The sequence below is a fragment of the Saccopteryx leptura genome, chromosome 12 (assembly GCF_036850995.1).
Source record: "Saccopteryx leptura isolate mSacLep1 chromosome 12, mSacLep1_pri_phased_curated, whole genome shotgun sequence".
NCBI lineage: Eukaryota > Metazoa > Chordata > Mammalia > Chiroptera > Emballonuridae > Saccopteryx > Saccopteryx leptura.
The window spans coordinates 4,715,424-4,738,306 of NC_089514.1; the positions used below are offsets into that span (position 1 = coordinate 4,715,424).

The 22,883-nt window shown below is 56.2% G+C and overlaps 1 protein-coding gene across 4 annotated transcripts in view; it reads left to right on the forward strand.

Moving 5' to 3' along the window:
- DOCK4 (dedicator of cytokinesis 4) overlaps positions 1 to 22,883 on the forward strand; it is a 353,243-nt gene that overhangs the window by 213,970 nt on the left and 116,390 nt on the right. For all 4 annotated transcript variants that reach the window (XM_066354464.1, XM_066354467.1, XM_066354466.1 and 1 more), the window contains exons 14-16: positions 3,611 to 3,735; positions 4,572 to 4,734; positions 9,769 to 9,875. In XM_066354464.1, the coding sequence (XP_066210561.1) occupies positions 3,611 to 3,735; positions 4,572 to 4,734; positions 9,769 to 9,875 (395 nt within the window). The remainder of the gene's footprint in view (positions 1 to 3,610; positions 3,736 to 4,571; positions 4,735 to 9,768; positions 9,876 to 22,883) is intronic.

Here is a 22,883-nt window from a genome sequence, read left to right on the forward strand (position 1 = left end):
TTGAGCTCGGAACCTCTTCTGAATTTAGAAGAGACAGAAGGATCCAGTAAGGGACACGCTGAGCAGGCTTCAGGAAGCTGACGCTCTTCTTAGTGGGCTCCTTTGTCAGAACGTAGCGTAAGCTGATGTAGTGAGGTCTTCTAGTGAGGTCTAGAAGTCTTCTGGTCTTCCTAGTGAGGTCTTCTCCCTCATAGTTCCCCCTCACCCCCACTGGGCACCCCAGTCCCCCCCCCCCCCGCCCCCGCCTTGCTCATCTCCACATACACGTCATTATTCAACACGCGTCCGCTTTCCTTCTTGACTCGAGACCTCCCCTGCTAGAATCAGCTCGGAGAGGAGGGGGCGTTGCTCGGTTCTCTGCTGAACCTGCCGGGGCTAGAATGATGTGTGTGGCACATAGCAGGTGCTCACAATGTATTTGCTGAGTGTATCCACGGCGAAAGAACTGAGTAGCACCGACTGTGCATGACTGTCCCTGACCTCCGTCTCTCCTCGGGGGCCCAGGCCACGGGCGGGGACACGGTGGGCTCACACAGCTCTCCCACCTCCCTGGCCTTGGCTGAAGTCGGAGTTGCCCTGTCCTCACGGCAGATGAAGGTGGATGCCCCTCTCCCCAGACACACCCCCTCAGGGGGTCGGTGAAACCCCCTGTGGTCTGGGCAGGCGGAGTACTCATGATGAGACTTTCCCGAGATTGAGCACCTGGTGGCCATTCCTTTCCGTGACTCAGAGGAAGGACGTTTCCTGCTCTCTCTGTCCTCCTGTTCTCTGTCGGAAGCGGAGGAATGTTCCTTTTGTTAACTAACATCGTTTGCTCTCAAGTTCCCTTGATTGGAGTGTTCCTCTACCTGGAAAATCTCTTAGTGGGGAAAACGGCTGTCAAGAATTTCCTTTCAGACGTGCTGTGGAGACAACACGTGTGCAGACCAGTTGAAACAGGTTGATTCAGAGGAGAAAGTCCGTGAGTCGACTTTTCGTGTTACAGTGAAACTGTTCCGATAAATAGCATTGAAAAGCGTGGGTGTCGCAATCAGTGTACGTGGTAATGGGCTGGGTTATAAAAAAAAAGTCTAGGAAACTTGTATAATTTACAGAATTTAAAAAAAAAAAGAAAGAAAGTGGAGATGGTTAGAAACAAAAACCTTTCAAAGCATACGAGTATGATTTTAAGTGTGCTAAGCTCCGGTGCCTTTTTCTGGGATTCCGAGTTCACGGCCTTCCCACGCTGATCTGTGTGAGTCGCGGGAGCGTTACCGGGAAACGGTGAGACGGAGGTCGCTGCAGCCATGGTTGCTGCCGAGGCATGTGTGACATGCTCTTCGTAAAGGGTGGTTAAGATTTCATCGCCTTTTTTTTTTTTTTGTATTTTTCTGAAGCTGGAAACGGGGAGGCAGTCAGACAGACTCCTGCATGCGCCTGACCGGGATCCACCCGGCACGCCCACCAGGAGGTGATGCTCTGCCCATCTGGGGTGTCGCTCTGTCGTGACCAGAGCCACTCTAGCGCCTGGGGCAGAGGCCAAGGAGCCATCCCCAGCGCCTGGGCCATCTTTTGCTCCAGTGGAGCCTCGGCTGCGGGAGGGGAAGAGAGAGACAGAGAGGAAGGAGAGGGGGAGGGGTGGAGAAGCAGATGGGCGCCTCTCCTGTGTGCCCTGGCCAGGAATCGAACCCAGGACTTCCGCACGCCAGGCCGACGCTCTACCACTGAGCCAACCGGCCAGGGCCAGATTTCATCCCTTTTTGAGAGAACAGTACCACTTATAACAGGGGCGCTGGACCTTGAGAGCACCACGCTAACTGAAATAAGGCAGATGGAAAAGGGCAAGAACCGTGTGATTTCACTAATATCCAGGAGATAAAACAAAAAGCAACAGAGAAGCTCACAGGCAGAGACCACCGGCTGGTGCTGACCCGCGGGAAGGGAGAGGGACCAAGGGGCCACACGGGGTCACCTACACAGGCACCAAGCCGACTAGCCGTTGGGCAGTGAGGGCGCAGAGCTGTACACACGCCACAGTATAAAGCTGTACAGCTGAAATTTATATAATGTGATGAACCAATGTTGCCCGGTAAGTTTAATAAAAATTAAATCAGTGAGAAAAGAAAGATTCCCTTCTGCTTAGGACTTAGCTCAGATTTTCTGTTTGATGACCCCCCCTCTGTGTCCTGGTCAGCCCGGGGCAGGCGTGAAGGATGATGTCACACGGAGCTGGCGGTGGTGGTGGTGGTGGAGGAAGGTGACCAGGCGCGCTGGCATCTCCCATGGTTCAGAAAGCTCGAGTGTTTTCCTGCGCGCAGCGGGGCAGGAAGCTCTGTGAACCTCCCAGCGGTGTGTGCATACTTGTATGCTGATTGCTGCGGCCAGTGATTTGCTCTCCTACTGGCGGAGGAGAGAGAGGTGCTTTTGAAAGCGGTGCTAAGTGAAAAGTAAACCCAGCCTTGCCAACCTCGCCGCCATTTAGCTTCCAGAACTTCTGAGGAGCATTTTGGCGTGCCTGCGTCAGGCCCCCCGCGCGCACCTCTCACCCCGTGTGTCCGCTGTGGCCGGAGAGGTGGGAGCGGGCGTCAGGGAGCCTGTCTGAGGCTGCCCGGTCCTGTTGGGGTTCCCCTCGGTCCTGCAGTAAGAAGAAAGGGGCGCTGTGCAAAAACATTCAAGTTTTTACGCAGAACCGGCAGAGAAAAGAAAGAACAGCTGGCTATAGGTGTGCGTGGGACCGGTGCGTCTGAATCCAGGGCCTCTGTTGTTGGTGTTACAGCTGGATGACGGGACACACTCGGCAGGTGTGTCTGTGTGTCTGAGCTGTGTTACAGCTGGATGACGGGACACACTCGGCAGGTGTGTCTGTGTGTCTGAGCTGTGTTGTAGCTGGATGACGGGACACACTCGGCAGGTGTGTCTGAGCTGTGTTACAGCTGGATGATGGGACACACTCGGCAGGTGTGTCTGTGTGTCTGAGCTGTGTTACAGCTGGATGACGGGACACACTCGGCAGGTGTGTCTGTGTGTCTGAGCTGTGTTACAGCTGGATGACGGGACACACTCGGCAGGTGTGTCTGTGTGGCCGAGCTGTCCTGCGTCTGTGATCCTCGAGCCCTGACCGGGCTCCCCCAGCGCCGAGGCCACTTTGTCCAGGAGGTTTGGAAAAGGCTTAGATGGTAACGGTCCCCTCCGCGAGCCCTGTCATTTTATTCCGTGCAGCTATTTCCTCTCCTCCGAGGGCTGGCCTGGGAAAGGATCCATCCGCTTCCCGTGAGCCACCCTGCCAGGCTGCCATCTGGTCCTCGTGCCCCATAAATGTATACGGGAGGGAAATCCTGAAAAACGGTGGAATTTGACAACGCCTTCCCGCCCGACCCCGGCGTCCGCGGTTACCTCCTGACGGTACCTTTCCCTGCTGCCCGTGCAGAGGAGCCGAGGCCGGCCTTTCCCGGATGCTGGCGGGGAGGGTGGGGACCCTCTCTGTTAAAGCAGAAACGGAATAGATTCCACGTTCATGTGTCTGCTAGACAGAACGCTGTGCTTTGTGAACTGAACTTTCCCCCCTTGCAGTAGAGTCCTTTGTGACGCTTCCCAGGACCTATAACCGGGCTTCCCTTTTCCTCTCTGCCAGGTGAGATGAGGAACGACTTATACATCACGATCGAAAGGGGGGAGTTCGAGAAAGGAGGCAAGAGTGTGGCCAGGAACGTGGAGGTGACGATGCTCATCGTGGAGGGCAGCGGCCAGACCTTGAAGGTGCGATCGCTGTCGCTGAGACTGTCCCTTGTCCTCGGTTTGAGCTCCTCCGTCGTGAGATCAGTTCGTTCCTGATTTTCAGTAGTTCCACTCTTTCTCCTCTACCCCCCCCCCGAGTATTTTTATTTTTAAATCACTAAACTGTCTTTCAGAAAGGCAAGTCGAAAAGCAAATAGGCTTTCCCCAGTTTCATTGTTTTATTCCTTATGTCAACGGTTTCCTCGTCGCAGTTCTTCTGCAAGTCCAATATTTTTTATGTCATTTCATATATATATGTATAATATATACATATATATATTATATATATATATATTCCCCCCCCCCCCCTTCATCTGTCCTGGTTCTGGAGATCAATGCCTTCCTTCTCTTGGCAATGGGTAAAAAGAAATACGCCAAACTAAACAAAACAAAAATCACACCTGTCATCCTAGGTATTTTCATTTTGACCAAAATAAGGCGTGAAGCTTGGGGCCCGAGTCATGGGGCGGGATCTCAGGCTCCGTTGGGAAGATGTTGTCTGTGCGAGCCGCGGGCGGAGGGAGTTTCCCGGGGAGACACAGTGCGGCAGAGGCGGAGAACCTTGCCGCGCAGCTGAACTTGACATTGGGCGTGCAAGGGCGCATCTAGCCCCCGTCCCCGGGGTCCGCCTTTGGCACGGGACGGGGGGCCCAGGGCGACCCTCCTGGGAAGGAAACCCGGCCCGCTCGCAGAGGCAGCCCTGGGACTCAAGCCCCCCGAAACGACTGCCGTCTGGGGAGCAGGCAGCCTGGGCCAGGCGGCTGCTCCGGTAAGCTGTTCCCACAACCACGTGCCAACGGCTCCGTCTTCTCCGGCAGGACGCTGTCTCCTTCGGCTCCGGGGAGCCCCCAGCCAGCGAGTACCACTCCTTCGTCCTCTATCACAACAACAGCCCCCGCTGGGCCGAGCTGCTGAAACTCCCCATCCCCGTGGACAAGTTCAGGGGAGCCCACCTCCGCTTTGAGTTCCGGCATTGTTCCAGTGAGTGTTTCTGGGGGGCTGGCTCGGTCGGTCGGGCCGGGTGGTCTGCTGACCGGGCTGCTGACCGGGCTGGGATCCGGGGTGAGCTGATGTGAGGACCAGGGGTGATTGACCCGAGAGCTCCCGGAGGGGCCACTGAGGACCGGCTCGGTCGGTCGGGCCGGGTAGTCTGCTGACCGGGCTGCTGACCGGGCTGGGATCCGGGGTGGGCTGATGTGAGGACCAGGGGCGATTGACCCGAGAGCTCCCGGAGGGGCCACTGAGGGCCGGCTCTGTCGGTCGGGCTGGGTGGTCTGCTGACCGGGCTTGGATCCGGGCTGGGATCCGGGGTGGGCTGATGTGAGGACCAGGGGCGATTGAACCGAGAGCTCCCGGAGGGGCCACTGAGGGCCGGTCGAGTCCAGAGAGAGGAGCAGGCCCCCTTCTTCACAAAGAACCAATAACTTCTGTGGAAACACAAAGCAGAAAGAATACCTGTAGAAATCTACAACTCTCTCCTTACACTGATCACTTTCACTGAAATCAGTCCGTCACTTTTCAGAGCCTAGAACCAGTAGACAGAACCCGGGTGACCGGCTCGGGTGGCCGCAGGCAGTCCTGACCCAGTGTCCACCCATCAGGGTAGCTCTCCTTCCGACAGCTCATCCAGCCTCAGCTGGACCCACCAGGGCTTTCTGGGCGTACGGTGTCACTAGGAAGGCCTCTGATTGGCTCAGAGTTGCATGTCGCTGCATCCCAGGCGGCCTCTCTCAGTATCCAGGTGAGACTCCAGTCAGATCCCCTACAGGCGGGTCTGAGCGGTGATGGGAAGTTCTTGGCCTCGTTCTACAGATCTGAGAAATCCAAGACGCAGAGATGGCCCAGGATGTGTCTGTGTCAACATTGCTATCCGTGAAACGGCCACTTCTTGCCATCTCCAGTTTAACTCTTTTTTGCACGCATGACTACCTTCCCCAGTCCCCACTCTGCCCCCAGCAGCCCCCAGTCTGGGGGTCCCCGGTGTTCCCCGTGTCACTGAAGTGCGTTTGCTGGACACGAGCAGAGCAGCGGGCTCCCGCCCAGGCCGGAAGGAATGCAGGCAGGCACGGCGTCACCTGAGTGCTGTGTCGTTCGCCTGAGCTTCGGGGAGAGAAGGGCTTTGTCTGTTCCCGGGACGATCGCACGTTCCAGGATTGGCTCGGGGGGCTCTGCAAACCGTGCTTTTTGTGGACGTTTCCAAATGTAGGGGTGACCCGCAGCAGGGTCCCCTGGGTGGGACCGGAAGCGGGGAGCACAAGGGACTTGCCATCATTCCAGACCATGTCTTCCCCCCAGCCTGCGTTGTTGTAAATTCTCAGTGGGGCCTCTGCAAGCTTTGAGCTTCTAAGGTAAGAGGAAGATGAAGGAAAGGAACAGTGACATGGAGCAAAGGGAGAAAGAGCACTTGGAGAAAAAATTTGCGAGCTCACAACTTGGAGAGTGGAATAAAGGCTACGTTTAGTAAAAACCGTTAGATCGCTGCCCTTTTGACCTGGTCCTTCCAATGTGTTCCTGGGCTTGTTTGTGTTTTGTTTCATGTTCATAAAAAAAATCCCCAATCCCATGAACTACAAACAATGTAATCATTTGATCAGAGGAACTTCCGAATGTTTCTGTGCGTACATATGTTAATTTCTTTAAGAAGTATCATTCTGGAACACATCGTTGAACACAACCTCCCCTCCTAGAGCTTTCGTTCTGAAGGGAAAGGCAGAGGACAGGGGTGAGCAGATCTACACAGCCCGTCCGCAGGGTCCTGAGGAGGAAAGGAGACTGCACTGGGCTTGGGTGCCCGGGGGCCAGGGGGCTGTGCTTCTGTTTCAAACACGGCCGCCAGGAGAGACCTCTCTGATGAGGAGACATGCCCCTGAGCAGCAGCCTACAGGGAGGGAAGGTGCGAGCCCCTGGCTGTGGGCTCGGGCGTTTTCCAGGCAGAGAGCAGGGTGCCGGATCGGGTAGGCTGGAGCACGCCTGGCATTTCGGGGAACAGCGGGGAGGCCAGAACGAGCCAGTGAGGGTGTGGAGTGAGCTGGACCCCACGTTGTCTTCTGGGTCCCGGGTGGATCTTTGGATTTTAGACGTGGAGTGAGGAGAGCCGTGTGACTTCAGCCCGCAGGGAGGGCTGGCTGCGGTGTGGACAGAGGTTGTCGCTGGGCCAGGCGGGAACAATAGGGACACTCAGGAGGCCTTTGCCGTCCTCCAACTAAGGGATGGAAGTGGTTTGCTTTAGGATGGTCGTGGGGGTGGTTTTGTTTGTTTTATTTTTTATTTTTTTGCAGACTTATTGACAGGTTGCATAGGAAAGAAGGAGAAAATCAAGGGGGACCCCTCCCTACCCGCCCAAGGTTTTGGCTGAGAATGAAGTGGTTGTTTGCTGAAGTGGGAGAAACAACAGCAGGAATCCGTTAGGATAGCAGAATTCAAACGTTCCCTTTTAGACGTGTGAAGTCTGTGTGAGGAGTCTATTAGACATGCAAGTTGTCAAATACACAGTTGAATGCGTTCCAAGCTGGAGCCTGCAACTTGACAGTGAGATGGTACAGTTCAGGGGTGTGTGGTTAATATTTAATCACCGCCGCTCGGCGTGGGGGAGGGGGGGGAGCCCTGAGCTACGGAGTTTGCTGATAGCCGTGGGGTACACACTCCCACTGTGGCCGGCTTCAAGCTACCGACGCGATGCCACTGAACTCGGAGAAAGACGGCAGGCTGTTAGCCCGGGGAGCCGGCCAGCCAGCTCCAACGCCTCACCGATGAATGGATGGTTTTCACAGCCGTGAGGCCGGGTGGGATCTCTAGGTAGTCAGTGTAGAGAGCAGAAGAAAGTCCCAGGGTGACCCGTGTGTGTCGGTCTGGGGAGGAGGGGAGGGAGCCACCACCGAGATTCGGGAGGAAGAGCCGGGGAGGTTGGAGGAGAATCAGGAGGCTGGATGAGGAGAGTGTTTTTTCTAAGAGGGGGTTGATCAGACGTGTCCGGTGATAAGTAAGATGGAGACGGGAATTATCGCACAGTCCGGCCTCATGGAAGTTCCTGAACCCGACGCGTGGTGTCCGTGCGTCTGCAGTGTGGGAGGTGCTGCTGGAGTGGGTCCAGGGCCGCGATGGACGGACGGACGGATGGAAAGGCAGGCAGTGGGTGTGGACAGGTCTCTTGTGACTTGGCTGTGAAGAGGGGAGCAAGCTGTGAAACTGGGGTGTCCCTACCTGCGGTGGGGCGCTGGGGCACAGGACGGTTTTTTATTTTAGGTGGAATGTGTAGAGCATGTTGGTTTGGTGGAAACGGCTCAGTAAATAGAGAAACACGGGTGAAGTGGGAGAAGATGGCACAGCCACAGCAGCCCTGTACCGGGTTGGGAAGGGGCGTGGTGTTCAGGGCCCAAGGATGAGAATGGGCCTTAGGTAGGGCCACTCCGGGCAGAGCAGGGGAGGGCCCGGGTCCGGGTGGGTGGGTGGGTGGATGTTGGGGGGTGTGGGAGCTCCCTGTCCATCAGCTGAGAGTGAGGAAAGGTGCCGGCGTGGAGGCTTGAGAGGAGAGGAACGAAGGAGCCAGTTGTCTGGAAACGGGGGGAGTGAGTCGCGGAGGTGAACGCAGAGCGCGTGCCCAGCGAAGGGCTCCTTGGCCGTCGGGTTGCGTTCATTAAAGTTGGGGGGGGGGTCGGGCACAGGAGGGAGAATGAGCCACAAGTTGGGAGCCACCGGGTTGCAGTGTTGTGACCATGTGTGGAGAGCAGGGTGGCGGTGTTTGCAAGGAAATGACTAGATTGTCGGGCCATAAAAATGTGACGTTGGGCCCTGGCCGGTTGGCTCAGCGGTAGAGCGTCGGCCTAGCGTGCGGAGGACCCGGGTTCGATTCCTGGCCAGGGCACATAGGAGAAGCGCCCATTTGCTTCTCTACCCCTCCACCACGCTTTCTTCTCTGTCTCTCTCTTCCCCTCCCGCAGCCAAGGCTCCATTGGAGCAAAGATGGCCCGGGCGCTGGGGATGGCTCTGTGGCCTCTGCCTCAGGCGCTAGAGTGGCTCTGGTCGCAACATGGCGACACCCAGGATGGGCAGAGCATCGCCCCTGGTGGGCGTGCCGGGTGGATCCCGGTCGGGCGCATGCGGGAGTCTGTCTGACTGTCTCTCCCTGTTTCCAGCTTCAGAAAAATGAAAAAAAAAAAAAAATGAGACTTTGGGAGCAGAAGGGGGACAGTAAATTGGAGGGCCCAGGGGCACAAAGCACTTCATTTCCCGTTGCTTGCACATGCGTCCATTCACCTGTATTTACTGAGAAACAGCTGTGTTCCTGGGGTTCTCTGAGGCGCCCAGCTTAGAATAAACGAGAACAGACGAGAATCCTGCCCTCAGGGGAGCTTCTGTCCGGAGGTGGAGGGTGGGGGTGTGAGAAGACACGGGCGGGACACACACACAACCACACAACCACACAACCACACACACACAAACCACACACGCACACACACAACCACACACACGCACACAACCACACAACCACACACACACACACAACCACACACGCACACACACAACCACACACACGCACACACACAACCACACACGCATGTGCACAACCGCACACACAAACTACACACGCACACACACAACCACGCACGCGCACACGCGCACACACAACCACACACAACCACAGACGCACACACACACGCGCGCACACACGCACACACGCACACAACCACACACGCGCGCACACACAACCGCACACACGCATGCACACAAACACACACGCACACACACAACCACACAACCACACACGCATGCACACACGCACTAATACACGTAACTTCAGAGACGGCGTCCCGTGAGGAACGGGATGCTGAGGGAGGGGCAGGGACGTGGGGCTGGAAGGTGGCTCCCAGGGGCAGAGCTCCATCGTGATAACGGGAGCCAGTGAGCGCGGGTCACGCTTCCTGACAGCCTAGGTCTCCGGACGGAGCCGTGTGAGCAGGTGCTCGAATGCCCGAGTAAGTCTTATTTTCTCTCTCCCGCCCCCTCTCACCCCCACAGCGAAGGAGAAAGGAGAGAAGAAGCTGTTTGGATTCTCGTTCGTCCCCCTGATGCAGGAGGATGGGCGGACCCTCCCGGACGGCACTCACGAGCTCATCGTGCACAAGGTACCGCGGTCGGTCTGGTATTGGTCCGGTGTTGGCACCGGCGGGGAGGGGACGGCTGTGGCTCTCAGAGGCCGTGGTGTCCTCGCTCTGGAGGGGAGGAAACACGGACGGGGAGGAGTATTTGGGAAGGTGCTGGAGGGAGAGTGTATTATTCTGGAAGTATTGTTTTTATAGTCAGTGTCGGATTCTAAAATATATTGGAAAGGTGACTTTTTTTCCTCTTAATTTAGGAAAGTCTCTGTTGACCCTAAAGTCCTTCCCATTACTGTGATGATATTTAATAAGCCTTACAAATACGTTTTTAACCGTTGCTAACGTGTGCTTTCTGATTGAGCCTGGTGCCCCTGGAGGTCAGCTCAGCAGGGGCCATGTTTTGTTTTGTTTTTTTGGGTTTTTTTTTACAGAGACAGAGAGAGGGATAGACAGGGACAGACAGACAGGAGAGAGATGAGAAACATCAATCATCGTTTTTTTGTTGCGACACCTTAGTTGTTCATTGACTGCTTTCTCATATGTGCCTTGACCGCGGGTCTTCAGCAGACCGAGTAACCCCTTGCTCGAGCCAGCGACCTTGGGTCCAAGCTGGTGAGCTTTGCTCAAACCAGATGAGCCCGCACTCAAGCTGGCGACCTTGGGGTCTTGAACCTGGGTCTTCCACATCCCAGTCCGACGCTCTATCCACTGCGCCACCTCCTGGTCAGGCAGGGGGCCATGTTTTAATTGTCCACTGCTCTCCCCAAGCAGGGCAACCAGTGGCTGTGCTTTGGTCATGACAACTTGAGCAGCTCTTGATTTTTTTTTTTTTACAGACAGAGTCAGAGGGATAGACAGGAACAGAGAGAGATGAGAAACATCAATCATCAGTTTTTTGTTGCGACACCTTAGTTGTTCATTGATTGCTTTCTCATATGTGCCTTGACCGTGGGGCTACAGCAGACCGAGTAACCCCTCGCTTGAGCCAGCGACCTTGGGTCCATGCTGGTGAGCTTTGCTCAAACCAGATGAGCCCGCGCTCAAGCTGGCGACCTCGGGGTCTTGAACCTGGGTCCTCCACATCCCAGTCCCACGCTCTATCCACTGTGCCACCACCTGGTCAGGCTTGATACTTTTTTTGCACTAAAAATTGGCATGAAAACACTGGGGATGACACACACCGTCGTAGGCAATAAAGGGAAAAGTTACAGCACCAGGGCCCTTAGACTTTATCTGAGAATACTTGTGGTTGTGAGGTGTGGATGCTGATAACTATGAAATACAGGATTCAAGTACACGGTTTTCTACAAAATATTTCTCCTCTGCGTGTCTCCGTTTCTGTAACCACAGGCTCTGCCAACCCTCACCTGGGCTACCTGCTCCGCTGGCCGGCCGGGGCCTTGTCCCACCCCCGGGCCAGGTCCCACCCAGCCACTAGGGTGACCCGCCCAGGGTGCAGATCTCAGCGGGCCACCGCCCAGTTAAACCCACTGGAAAGCTCCCTGTTGTGGAGACGGTAGATTCCTGGCTCCTCTGGGGTGGGGGGCAGGGGGGGGTGCCAGGCCCCACCCCCTCTGTTCACCTCTCCCCCTCCTGCCCCTGCCGGGGGCCCAGCCACAGCCCGCTCCGCCTGGCTCTGCGCCCCCTGCCTGCGGATCTCCGTTGTCCTCGGGCTCACCATGGCCACCACGCTTTCAGGAGAATGGCCCCCCGCCCCTGCCCCACTCCCTCCCTGTCCTCCCAGCTGGCCCCCTGTCCCCGTGCGTTCTCTGGGTGTCTGCACAGCTCTCTGTCCCTCATCCTCATCACATCGTCCATAATGACCTGAAGGTCCCTCTGCCGACCCAGCCAACGTCCGGGTCCCTGGAGAGCAACAGCTGTGTCAGAGAGGTGTGGGCACGTGGCGACCTGCCGTGTGGGTGTACCAGGGACTCACACACCAGGGCTCACTCTGCCTCTGGGTTCCTGCTGTAGAGATGCGGGTCAGCGTCAAGACGCGTGTCGGCGCCCAGCACAGCGGTAGTTCCTCCGTGTGTGTGCGCGTGTACGCACGAGGGTGTTTCCCTTACCGTGTATCCAGTTCGCGTGTGTGCGCGTGTACGCACGAGGGTGTTTCCCTTACCGTGTATCCAGTACGCGTGTGTGCGTGTACGCACGAGGGTGTTTCCCTTACCGTGTATCCAGTACGCGTGTGTGCGCGTGTACGCACGAGGATGTTTCCCTTACCGTGTATCCAGTACACGTATCCAGTACACGTGTGTGCACGTGTACGCACGAGGATGTTTCCCTTGCCGTGTATCCAGTACGCGTGTGTGTGCGTGTACGCACAAGGGTGTTTACCTTACCGTGTATCCGCTACGTCCCTGTTCCACACAGGAATTGACTACAAGCTGCAGGCCAGGCGTTAGAGGTGCTGGGACTATGGTGGCGAACAAACCAGTTCACAACAGTTCCAGTCCCTCCGTGTCTGGTATTTACATCGGCTCTACTTCGAAAAGCGACTTCAGGAAGCTTACAGTATTAAAATACAAAGAAAAACAGGTTTTTAAGGCAGAGAAAGCCACAGAGCGGACAGAGGCGCTCCAGGCACTAGACACCCACGTTGGTTGTGCTGCGGCCAGGGGAGAGCCCCTCGGACAGGAGACGTGCCGGGCGGGCAGTGTCCTCGGCCCCTGGCCGCCGTGAGAGAGACACGACGGTGCTCGGTGTGGGGTTTGGGCCGTTGCCCCTGTAACACGGAACCTTAGCTCAGCAAAGGTAGGGCCAAGGACTAAAGCTGGACCCCCGCTTGCCAACACCACCTAGAAGAATCACTCCCCGGGGCACGTCCGGTGTGGGCTCTCTCACCTGCGGGTCAGAGGGTGTGTCTTGGGCAGGTGCTAAGTGCCCGGTCACACTCAGGTTCACTCCTCTGAGCGAAGCCAGTGACTCCAGGGTCCTCACTGCTGGCCGGGGACAGTCACGTCCTGGAAGGGCCGTGAGGACGGGCAGTGGGGCTCCCCCCTGGGGACAGGTAGGAACCCACCGCTGTGGACTCCCAGACAGAGAGCTCTTCTCCGGTCACAGACCGAGGCCTGTCGGCTGGCTGCCTGTGCACCCGGCCTGTCGCTGCTCAGACACAGGGCTCTGAGCCCTCCCAAGCCCTCGCACATGTCTTCACGGAGGGTCCACAGCAGAGGTCCCCAAACTACAGCCTGCGGGCCGCATGCGGCCCCCTGAGGCCATTTATCCGGACCCCGCCGCACCTCCAGAAGGGGCACCTCTTTCATTGGTGGTCAGTGAGAGGAGCATAGTTCCCATTGAAATACTGGTCAGTTTGTTTTTTTAAATTTACTTGTTCTTTATTTTAAATATTGTATTTGTTCCCATTTTGTTTTTCTACTTTAACATAAGATATGTGCAGTGTGCATAGTTTTTTTATAGTCCTGCCCTCCAACGGTCTGAGGGACAGTGAACTGGCCCCCTGTGTAAAAAGTTTGGGGACCCCTGGTCCACGGTCTGCTCCTGACGCAGAGGAAAGGACTGTGAAGGTCAAACAACAACAAGGGCAGGCGTTGCCAGTGACCTTGCTCCACCGCAGACGAGGCTCAGGGTGGTGTCTGTAGCCTGTCTGATGTCGGGCAGACCTGCCCTGGGCGGGCCCGTCGGGAAGCATGAGTTCCGCAGAGAACCCCACGTGGCTGAGCGGTCCTGTGACTGGCATTGCTCTGGGCTGCTTCTACCAAGTGGTGTGGACTTCCCGCCAAGCACAGCAGGGTTTGTCTTGAGTCCAGCGGATGACACAGTGCGGAGCGGGCGAGCTCAGCTCCCGCGGGAGGCAGGGCGGTGTCTGATGAGAAAACCACGCGACAGCTCCGCGTGGGTCCTTCCTCCGCGAGGCTGGAAGGCCCGTGACCCGCGGGTCGTTACAACGTTAACCTTGGTGTTTGAACAAGTATAGAAAGAAGAAAAGGCAGGGCAGGGAGTGGATTTCGGGTCCTTGGGCAGAAAGCGTAGCCCATCTACTCGGTGGTGTCGAGGTGACCACGGTGGGGGCTGGGCAGAGAGGGGCCGGGTTCAAGTTCCAGATGTCACGGAAGAGCGGTGAAGCTGTCAGAGCCTTCAAACGACACAGGAACACGCTCACCACACAGTGCGAGGACGGCTCACGTGCGAGAGGTGACCACAAAGGCGGTCAGTTTGGCTGCATACAAATAGAAACTTCTTCATGGATAAAGCCGTCACCATCAAGGGCTGAAGGACACGTGAGAAACGAATGTGGCCACACGGGGTTACAAAGGGTGACTGGTCCCAACTCCCCACGAATGATCACAGATCGACAAGAGAAAGAAAAACGGATGAATGCTACAGACAAGCTGGTCAAACATAATAAATGTGTGTGTGTGTGCATGCACGTATGTGTGTATCATAAACGAGTAAGCAGGATAGTAGTAGTAATAATAATAATAATAATAATAAGGTCTACCTTCGAGACAGGGTTTTGAAAATTCATCATTGTTGATGAACAGAACTATGGGTAAATGGCCCCAACTCAGCCAGCCTGGTGTTTTGCTTATTAGTGAATCGATTCTCATAGTGGGATTTATTGGCTTCCCAGCCTAATGCATCTGAGCAGGAGAAGGGCCAGGGGGGAGACCTGCCACCCAGAGGACAGTCCTGTTTCCTGCTGGGAGAGGGGCTGACTTCATGTGGTGGCCTGGACCGCAAGAGCCTGTGCGTGGCTGTGTGTGTCCCACATCACCCGGCCCCCAGTGCAGGGCTGTCTTCTTCTGGTTGACCCGTGTGGTGCCACAGCTTGTTTCTTGGTCATTTTAACTCCGGTGACCTTTATTTGTGTCTTGCCTTTCCTTAGCTCCCTGGCCAGCAGGACCTCCCATTTAGGTGCTAAATAAACACTGACTGGATGGATGAGTGGGTGGATAGATGGATAACCAGATGGATGGCCGGATGGATGGATGGCCGGATGGATGGATGGATGGATGGATGGATGAATGGAAGAATGGAAGGGTAGATGGATAGACAGATGGAGAAAATCATCCAGAACCACTTCTATTAAAAAGCATTAAATTCCTAACATTTTGACCAGGATCTCTCAATCTTCCAAGGTTCAGTCTATACCTGTCATTTCAGTCTCCTCCTCAGTAGACCCACCTGCCTTCACTCTCTTCCTTTTCTTGCCCAGGGTCTCCCTTGCTCCTTAGTTCCACTGAGCCTGCACGGGAAGGAAAACCCAGCCCAGGCTCAGTCTGTCAGCACTGCCCCGCCCTGTGCCCCGCCCGAGGCAGCTGACCCTGTCTACAGGGCACGGACATGGTACCGTCGTTCCAGGATAGCAGCAGCCCGATGCATGGAGATGCAGGCCCGTCCACTGCAGGCAGACTGACCACTTCCCTCTCTTGGTCCCCGTGAGAGCTGTTTGCAGGATCTTACCACTCCGCCTACCCCACCGCTTCCTGTCTACTTAACAGAGAACACAGAAGCCGCCGGACAGGAAGTTCCTTCACCTCCTGGGCACACTCCCTTGCTACCTGCAAACGTAGCTGCATCCCTCCCTCCCTCCCCTCCTGCTCCCTGTCCCGGGGGTGGGGCGAGACTCCTTCTCTCCAAAGCTGATTCTCCTTCCTGCATCCCTCCCTCCCTCCCCTCCTGCTCCCTGTCCCGGGGGTGGGGCGAGACTCCTTCTCTCCAAGGCTGATTCTCCTTCCTGCATCCCTCCCTCCCCCCCCTCCTGCTCCCTGTCCCGGGGGTGGGGCGAGACTCCTTCTCTCCAAGGCTGATTCTCCTTCCTGCCCCCTTCAGCACTCTCCTCCCTTCTGACTCCCCCGGAGACCCTGCTGGTCTGGTCGCACTGTCCCCTCTTCCTCCGCTGTCTGTCACCATTTCCTCTCTCCTGACGGTTGTCTCTCAGATGGTAAAGGAGCCCGAGCCTTTTTCTTTGAAGCAGAAACCAAGTTTTTAAAGTAGCCCCACCCCCACCCTCAGACCCCTCCGGGTCACAGCCAGACGACCGCGTGAAGAGCCAGCCTTCAGACCCAGGTTCGAGACCCCGAGGTCGCCAGCTTGAGCGCGGGCTCATCTGGTTTGAGCAGAAAGCTCACCAGCTTGGACCCAAGGTCGCTGGCTCCAGCAAGGGGTTACTCGGTCTGCTGAAGGCCCGCGGTCAAGGCACATATGAGAAAGCAATCAATGAACAACTAAGAAGTCGCAATGCGCAAGGAAAAACGAATGATTGATGCTTCTCATCTCTCTCCGTTCCTGTCTGTCTGTCCCTGTCTATCTATCTCTGCCTCTGTAAAAAAAAAACAAAAAAAAAAAACCAGCCTACATGCACTGTCTCTTCTTTATGTCCTGTGTGTCCTTGGCCTGCTGCTGTCCCCACCGCTCCAATGGGCTTCCTCCCTCACAGGACTCCACGCCACCCGGGGGCCAGCGCCCCGCACGCTTTCACAGCCTCCCCTGACGGGACGTCCCTGTGGTGCATGACCCTGTTGCTCACCCTTCTTCTGGGAACTCTCGTCCCTCGGCCTGTCTGACAGGGTTCTGCTGAGTCCCACCCTTACTCTCCCGGGAGGGCTCTCTTTCTCGTGGACGTCCTCCTTGGACATCGTCTACGTCTCCGACACTCGACAGCCGTCTCGCCCACGTCCGTGGGCTAACTTGCCACCTCCCCGCCGAGGACATCTGCGTTTCTGGCCCACAGCTCCCACCCTGCCTCGGTCCGCTCCTGCGGAGAAGGGCGCCTGCCCTTCGTCTCGGCTCCTCACCTCGCCCTCCGTGTCTAAGCCGTCCTTTGGGGGACGGGTCCGTCCCACGGGTGACAGGTCCGTCCCACCCCCTTGGTGGCACTTTAAGGTAGGGAATGCCAGCAGCGGGCAGCAGGACCACCTCAGGATGTTCCTAGTTAAGAGATCTAGGGGCCGTCCCGAGGCCTTGTTGTGTGGAAACCCCGTGCTCCAGCCCCACGCACCTGCGTAGAGTGTTCTGAACACTCCTGTGCTTGTTTTTCAAGGTACTTTAGACTTCCAGACGCGTCACCAGAAATAGCACAGCCGGTTCCCATACGCCCTTCCTCACCCGGCGTCTCCTTCTGTCAGCATCTTACAGAAGTGCAGCCCGTTTGCGGACACTGAGCGAACCTGGGTGAGGTAACCGCTCGCTCAGAACTGCCGTGGGTTCCAGGCGTTTGCCCACTCCCGTCGTTTTCTCTCCTGGGGGCCAAGCCGATGAAACCCATCGCGTTCACTGGCCACGTGTCCCTCGCCCGTGATGTGGGTGCCGCCCCCCCCCCCCGCCCCCCAGTACCTGTATATGTGTGGCGGCTTCCACACCTGTGCCTTGTTCTGCCTGCCCGCTCGGCGAGCCTCTGGTTCGTTAGGACGGAGCCTCTTTCCATGGGGCCCCCCGCCCCCTCCTTGGCAGAGCTGGGGTCCTTGACTCCCGATCATGGCTTGGTAATTAATCCGTGCTAACCGGGGAGGGCGGTGTCAGGCGGGGAACGCCCCTGAGGACAGGCACTGGGTTTTATTTCCTCCTTCCCTTCCGTTCGGTTCCGAAGGCCGCATTGCAGGACCGGCAAACAGGAGCGGCTTGATAGATGTTCTATGGCGACCTTACAGACGGCCCCGTTGTAGGGAGAGTCCCTACAAGAGGGGGCTTTGCTGCTCCAACAGTTTCTGTCTGGTTTTGATGAACTGGTAACAGACAGTTCCAATTGGATTATCTAAACTGATGGTACTTTTTTTTTTAATTTAATTCTCTGCTCCCTGCAGATGACAGACCCCTCTAGTTGATGTATCGGCTATTAATTTATAAACGGAAAGGCAGTTTGTTTGTGAATAAGCTGTAGGTGTTTTGTCTCTGCATCGCCGAGCTGGTGTTATTACAGATGCTTCATTTCCGGGGCGCCGTTTAGGACCGACCACCCCGGTTCTCTGTTGCGTGTCTAAGACGGCGGTCAAGAATCACGAGGCGTCATTCACTGCTGGGCCAAACGGCTGTTGTTCTGAGCAAAGAAACGGACCGGGGGCCAAGCTGTCGGGTTGTAAAGAGCACAGAGGCCGTGCCCGCTCCCCCGGGGCTGCGTGTCCGTCCTTCTGTCGGAGTCCGGGCGTCCGTCCTGTCTGACGCGGGTCTCGCAGAGAGCCGTCCTTCCCCGTGACCCTGCCGTTTGTTCAGCCCCCACGGTGCGGCGCTGGAGGAGGCGGAGGTCTTGTTGCCCTGTGTTCCCCAGAACGAGCGGCTCGTGCAGTGTTCCCTCCTGTGTCTGCGACCGTCCGTCTGCCAGAACCCCGGGGACGCTCTGTGTCTCTGGGACAAGGGCAGGGAGAGGGCCGTGCCCTGTCATTCTCACATGTCCGTATTGTCTGTTCTGTGCCTGCACTGGATTTGATGGAGGGGGGGTAAGAAAACTGTCCCTACGTCCCTACGTGAAAACCAAGTGTTCTCTGGAATGCAAGGGGTCCACGTGGAGCCGCCCGCCTAGCTGAGGGGTGTACCTGGGTTTTACTGGGGCGACGAACCCCATGTCCGTATTGCCTGTTCTGTGCCTGCACAGGATTTGATGGGGGGGGGTGTAAGAAAACTGTCCCTACGTCCCTACGTGAAAACCAAGTGTTCTCCGGAAGGCAAGGGGTCCACGTGGAGCCGCCCGCCTAGCTGAGGGGTGTGCCACCTGGGTTTTACTGGGTCGACGAACCCCTCTGTCACTACACACACCCACCGGTTCTCAGTTCTTTAAAAGTCTGTGGCTTGGTTCGCCGTGCGTTTCCTCTAAAAGTCTGGAGACGCTTTTGGCTTAAACCCTTGCGGACATACCTGCACGGCCGTCTGGAGCCCCGTTTCTGCTCTCCGAATTCTCTCTCTCTCGCCCAATGAAGGGACAGGTGCTCTCGGACGCACCTGCCGTGTTCCCGAGCTCCTGCGCCCGGCATCCTCTCCGAGCTGCACGCGGGTGATGTGACCCCGTTTCTCCTCAGGTGGTTTCAGGACACAGCCTGGCAATCTCGCTGGGACGGGACTTATTACACCTGACACTGTTGTCAGCTCTGCAGACGCCCCGAAGCTCTCCCCCCACGGTGCCTCCCACAAGACAGAACTTTGACCAGTGAACTGGTTTTGGTCGTTCTTAGCCATACCCACCGTTCCGTACGTCGTCCGTAAATCAGTACGTTTTACATTTGTTAGAGCGAAACTCAAACCTTGGTTACCACCACGGTGGGAAAGGAGTTGTGAACTTGGGTTCAAACCCTGGCTTGGACTCTCACGTCGTGACGTTGAGCCAATGACACGAGCTGCTCGGGGGAGGGTCCGAGCCGGCTGGGCTTGTAGAAGAAGAAGAGGACACACGCAGGGGGCTCAGCAGTACCTGGCATCGAGCACGCTCTCGGGAGGGGTGGTGGCTTGGATTGCTTTGAAGGCCCCGGATTCCCCGATGGGTTCAGGGGAGCACACCGGAAGCCTCAGCAACGAGTGGGCGGTGTCCTGAGATGCTCTGTGGGTCTCCAGAGGCCTCTGAGCTCCTCAGACGCAGAGCAAGCCTCCAGCTCGAACCCTGTGCCTTGACCGCCTCTCCTTTGACACCTGCGCAACAAAATATCAGTTTTGAAACCTGGTCAATATTGTATCAAAGGGTTCATAGAGACCAAGTGATTTGTGCTTTAGTGAACTGTTGGGTAGAATTCTCTCCCTCTCCCCCCTCCCACCAATACAAACACACACACACACACACACACACACACTAGTCTATTCTTGGTGGAAAGTCTTAAAGTCACTTTTGTATCCAGAGTAATGTTTATATTGGGTAGAATTCTCTCCCTCTCCCCCCTCCCACCAATACACACACACACACACACACACACACACACACACACACACACACACGTCTATTCTTGGTGGAAAGTCTTAAAATCACTTTAGTATCCAGAGTAAGGTTTATATTAATTACTGTATTTGGCACGTGAGTGAAGGGTGATGGAGTTCAGCTGTCAGAAGCTCTCAAGGTGTCACCCTTCAAACAGACTCGGATGCTGAGGGCCTGTCCCCCGAGGTCCCCCCGTGCCACCCAGGCTGGGACATGACACAGCCGTTGTCTCTGCGGTCACTGATGGGGCCCGTTCGCGGCTGCGGGCAGAGCTCTGTGACCACATCAAGCAGGGACCGGAGAGGCTGCCACGTGCTCCGGACCCCCGGGGACGGGGGATAAGAGACAAATCCGTAGGGAGGGGCAGAATTTCTGGGAACAGGTGGGACGTGGTGGACTAGGGTCGGCTCCAGCCCCCGGGAGGCAGCCTGGAAATACCCGGACAGCGCGTCCGGACTGGGCGGCACGGGACTCCGGTCTCGCAGGAAGTGGTGCTTAGACGCAGGGGGCCCGAGTCAGGCTGCGGGGGGGTGGGCCAGCGCGTGTTCTTCACCCCGCAGACCAGACCAGGCAGGACGTAGGGTCGATGAGGGCTGCTCTGTCTTGGGCTGTGACTGTGTCCCAAACCCTGAAACCAGGAGCAAGGGGCAAGGAGGGGACAGGTACAAGGTCTCAGGACATTTCCTGGCCTAAGCATTTTTTTCCTGAAGAAAGCATGTGAAGTGTTCACTTGGTGAATATCCTGTACTCATAGCTGTGTGGGGCACACACTCTCCCTTCTACGTGAAATACCACTCGGTAGTGCCCGAGAGCGTCTGGCGTGGTAACGATCGGGGAGAATTAGGGGGCCGTTCCTTGTGTTTATGGGGACTCTCCTGTCACTGGGCAGTGTGACAGCGGGGACAGCTTGTGACAATGTCACTGGGCAGTGTGACAGCAGGGACAGCTTGTGACAGTGCAGTTCTTTTCCTCTCCGTTTGTTAGCACTTTCGTGAGGACTCATTACTTAAAATTAAACAGTGGACGTTTTGCGGATCCCACAGGGCGCACGGGAATACCAGGCGCTTCCTGCCCGTTCTCCGGACCCCACTCTTGAACACACCTGAACACAGACAAGGGAATGAAGTTCATAACACGTCCTAACATTTTATGCACAAGATCATCTAAGTTATCCGACCAGCTCTGTATCCGTTCAACGTACTTTTTTTTTTTTTTCTTTCTTGAAGTCTTCATTTAAAACCGCTTTTCTCGTTACAACACCAGTACACAGAGCATTCGGATTCAAATGAAAACAGCCTCCTACTCTCCTCGTCCAGGGTGTGGTGGCCGTTAACCCTTCGGCGCACATCTTTCTAGATGTTTTGCTGTTTGGATCATTTTTTTTCACCCAATTGCTATTAGACAATATACGTATTTTAGAGCAGTTTGGGGGTTACAGTATAAACGAAAGGAAGGGATGGAGATTTCCCGTTCATCCCCCACTCCCACACAGGACAGCCTCCCTGGCTACTGACCTTATCCCCCAGAATGGCAGAATGGCGCGTGCTTTACCAAGGATGAGCCCACACGGACGCGTCATCGTCGCCGAAGCCCGTAGCTTACCGTGGGGTCCACCCTGGCGTTGTCCGTCCTGCGGGTCTGAACAGAGGCACAATGGCACATGTCCGTTACACTGTCACAGGGCCCCTCTGTGCTCACCAGCCCCTGTGTGCTCACCAGCCCCCACCGGCAGCCCCTGATCTCTTTGCTGTCGCCATAAAAGTTCGCCTCTCCCGGAATGTCATCGAGTTGGGATCAGACCGCAGGAAGCCTTTTCAGACTGGCTTCTTTCTCCTGGTCACGTGCATCTGATCTTCTGTGTGTTTTCGCGCCTTGCGCACACATGGAGGTGTGACACTGAGCGACACCCGCTGTCTGCATGTGCCGCCATTGATCCGTTCATCTACCGAGAGGCATCTTGGTTGCTTTATCTTATTTATATATTTTTAATCTACTCTTTCCCAGTAATTGATTTTTTTAAAATGTATTTTCCTGAAGTGAGAAGCGGGGAGGCAGACAGACTCCCACATGCGCCCGACCAGGATCCACCTAGCATGCCCACCAGGGGGTGATGCTCTGCCCATCTGGGGTGTTGCTCCATTACAACTGGATCCATTCTAGCGCCTGAGGTGGAAGCCATGGAGCCGTCCTCAGCACCCGGGCCAACTTTATTCCAATGGAGCCTTGGTTGCGGGAGGGGAAGAGAGAGACAGAGAGAAAGGAGAGGGGGAAGGGAGGAGAAGCACATGAGCGCTTCTCCTGTGTGCCCTGGCCGGGAATCGAACCTGGGACTTCCACATGCCAGGCCGATGCTCTACCACTGACCCAATTGGCCAGGGCCCCAGTCATTGAATTTTTATCTTCTCTAGAACTTAATGTATAAATCTAAAAAAAAAACAAAAACCCAAAGAACAAAAAAACCCTCTTTGCAGATTTGGTTAAATCTGGGACCCTCAGTTGCGTCTGGCGGTCTCGTAAGCGTTGTTTCATCTAGAGGAGTCTCTTGGATCCCCGCATTTGCCCTGAGGAGACACAGCCAGGGGTCCTGCGGGAAGTGCCCCTTCTGGGTGTGTGTCCGACTGCTCCCCTGGGTGGTGTTCTGCCTGTGTCTCCGCCCCCGGTATTTCCTGGGGGGTGCACGCTGCCTCTGGAGGTGCGTTGGGAGGAGACACAGCCAGGGCTCCTGTGGGAAGTGCCCCTTCCGGGTGTGTGTCCGGTTTCTCCCCTGGGTGGTGTTCTGCCTGTGTCTCCGCCCCCCGGTATTTCCTGGGGGGTGCACGCTGCCTCTGGAGGTGCACTGGGTCCAGGTCAGCACCTTCAGTAAGAACGCGCAGTAGATGGTGACGTTGCTCTTTGCACCCCTGTGCACTGGTGTGATGACAACCCGGTCCCTGATGTGCCACACCCCTGCCCCCTTGCCAATAGAAAGGAACTATCCTGTCACGCCTTTTCCTGCCGATTTTAGCACGAAAGGACGATCGCTGGCTGAGGAAAGAATGATGTTTGGGATGCAAAACCAAACTTTTTAACTCTGTGATTTCCTTCTTCTGCATTTGTTAGCTAGCATTTTCTGGGAGGGAGACATTCCCCTCCCAGAGTGAGACTGTTAGATCGCCCTGAACTGCTGTTTCCTTCTG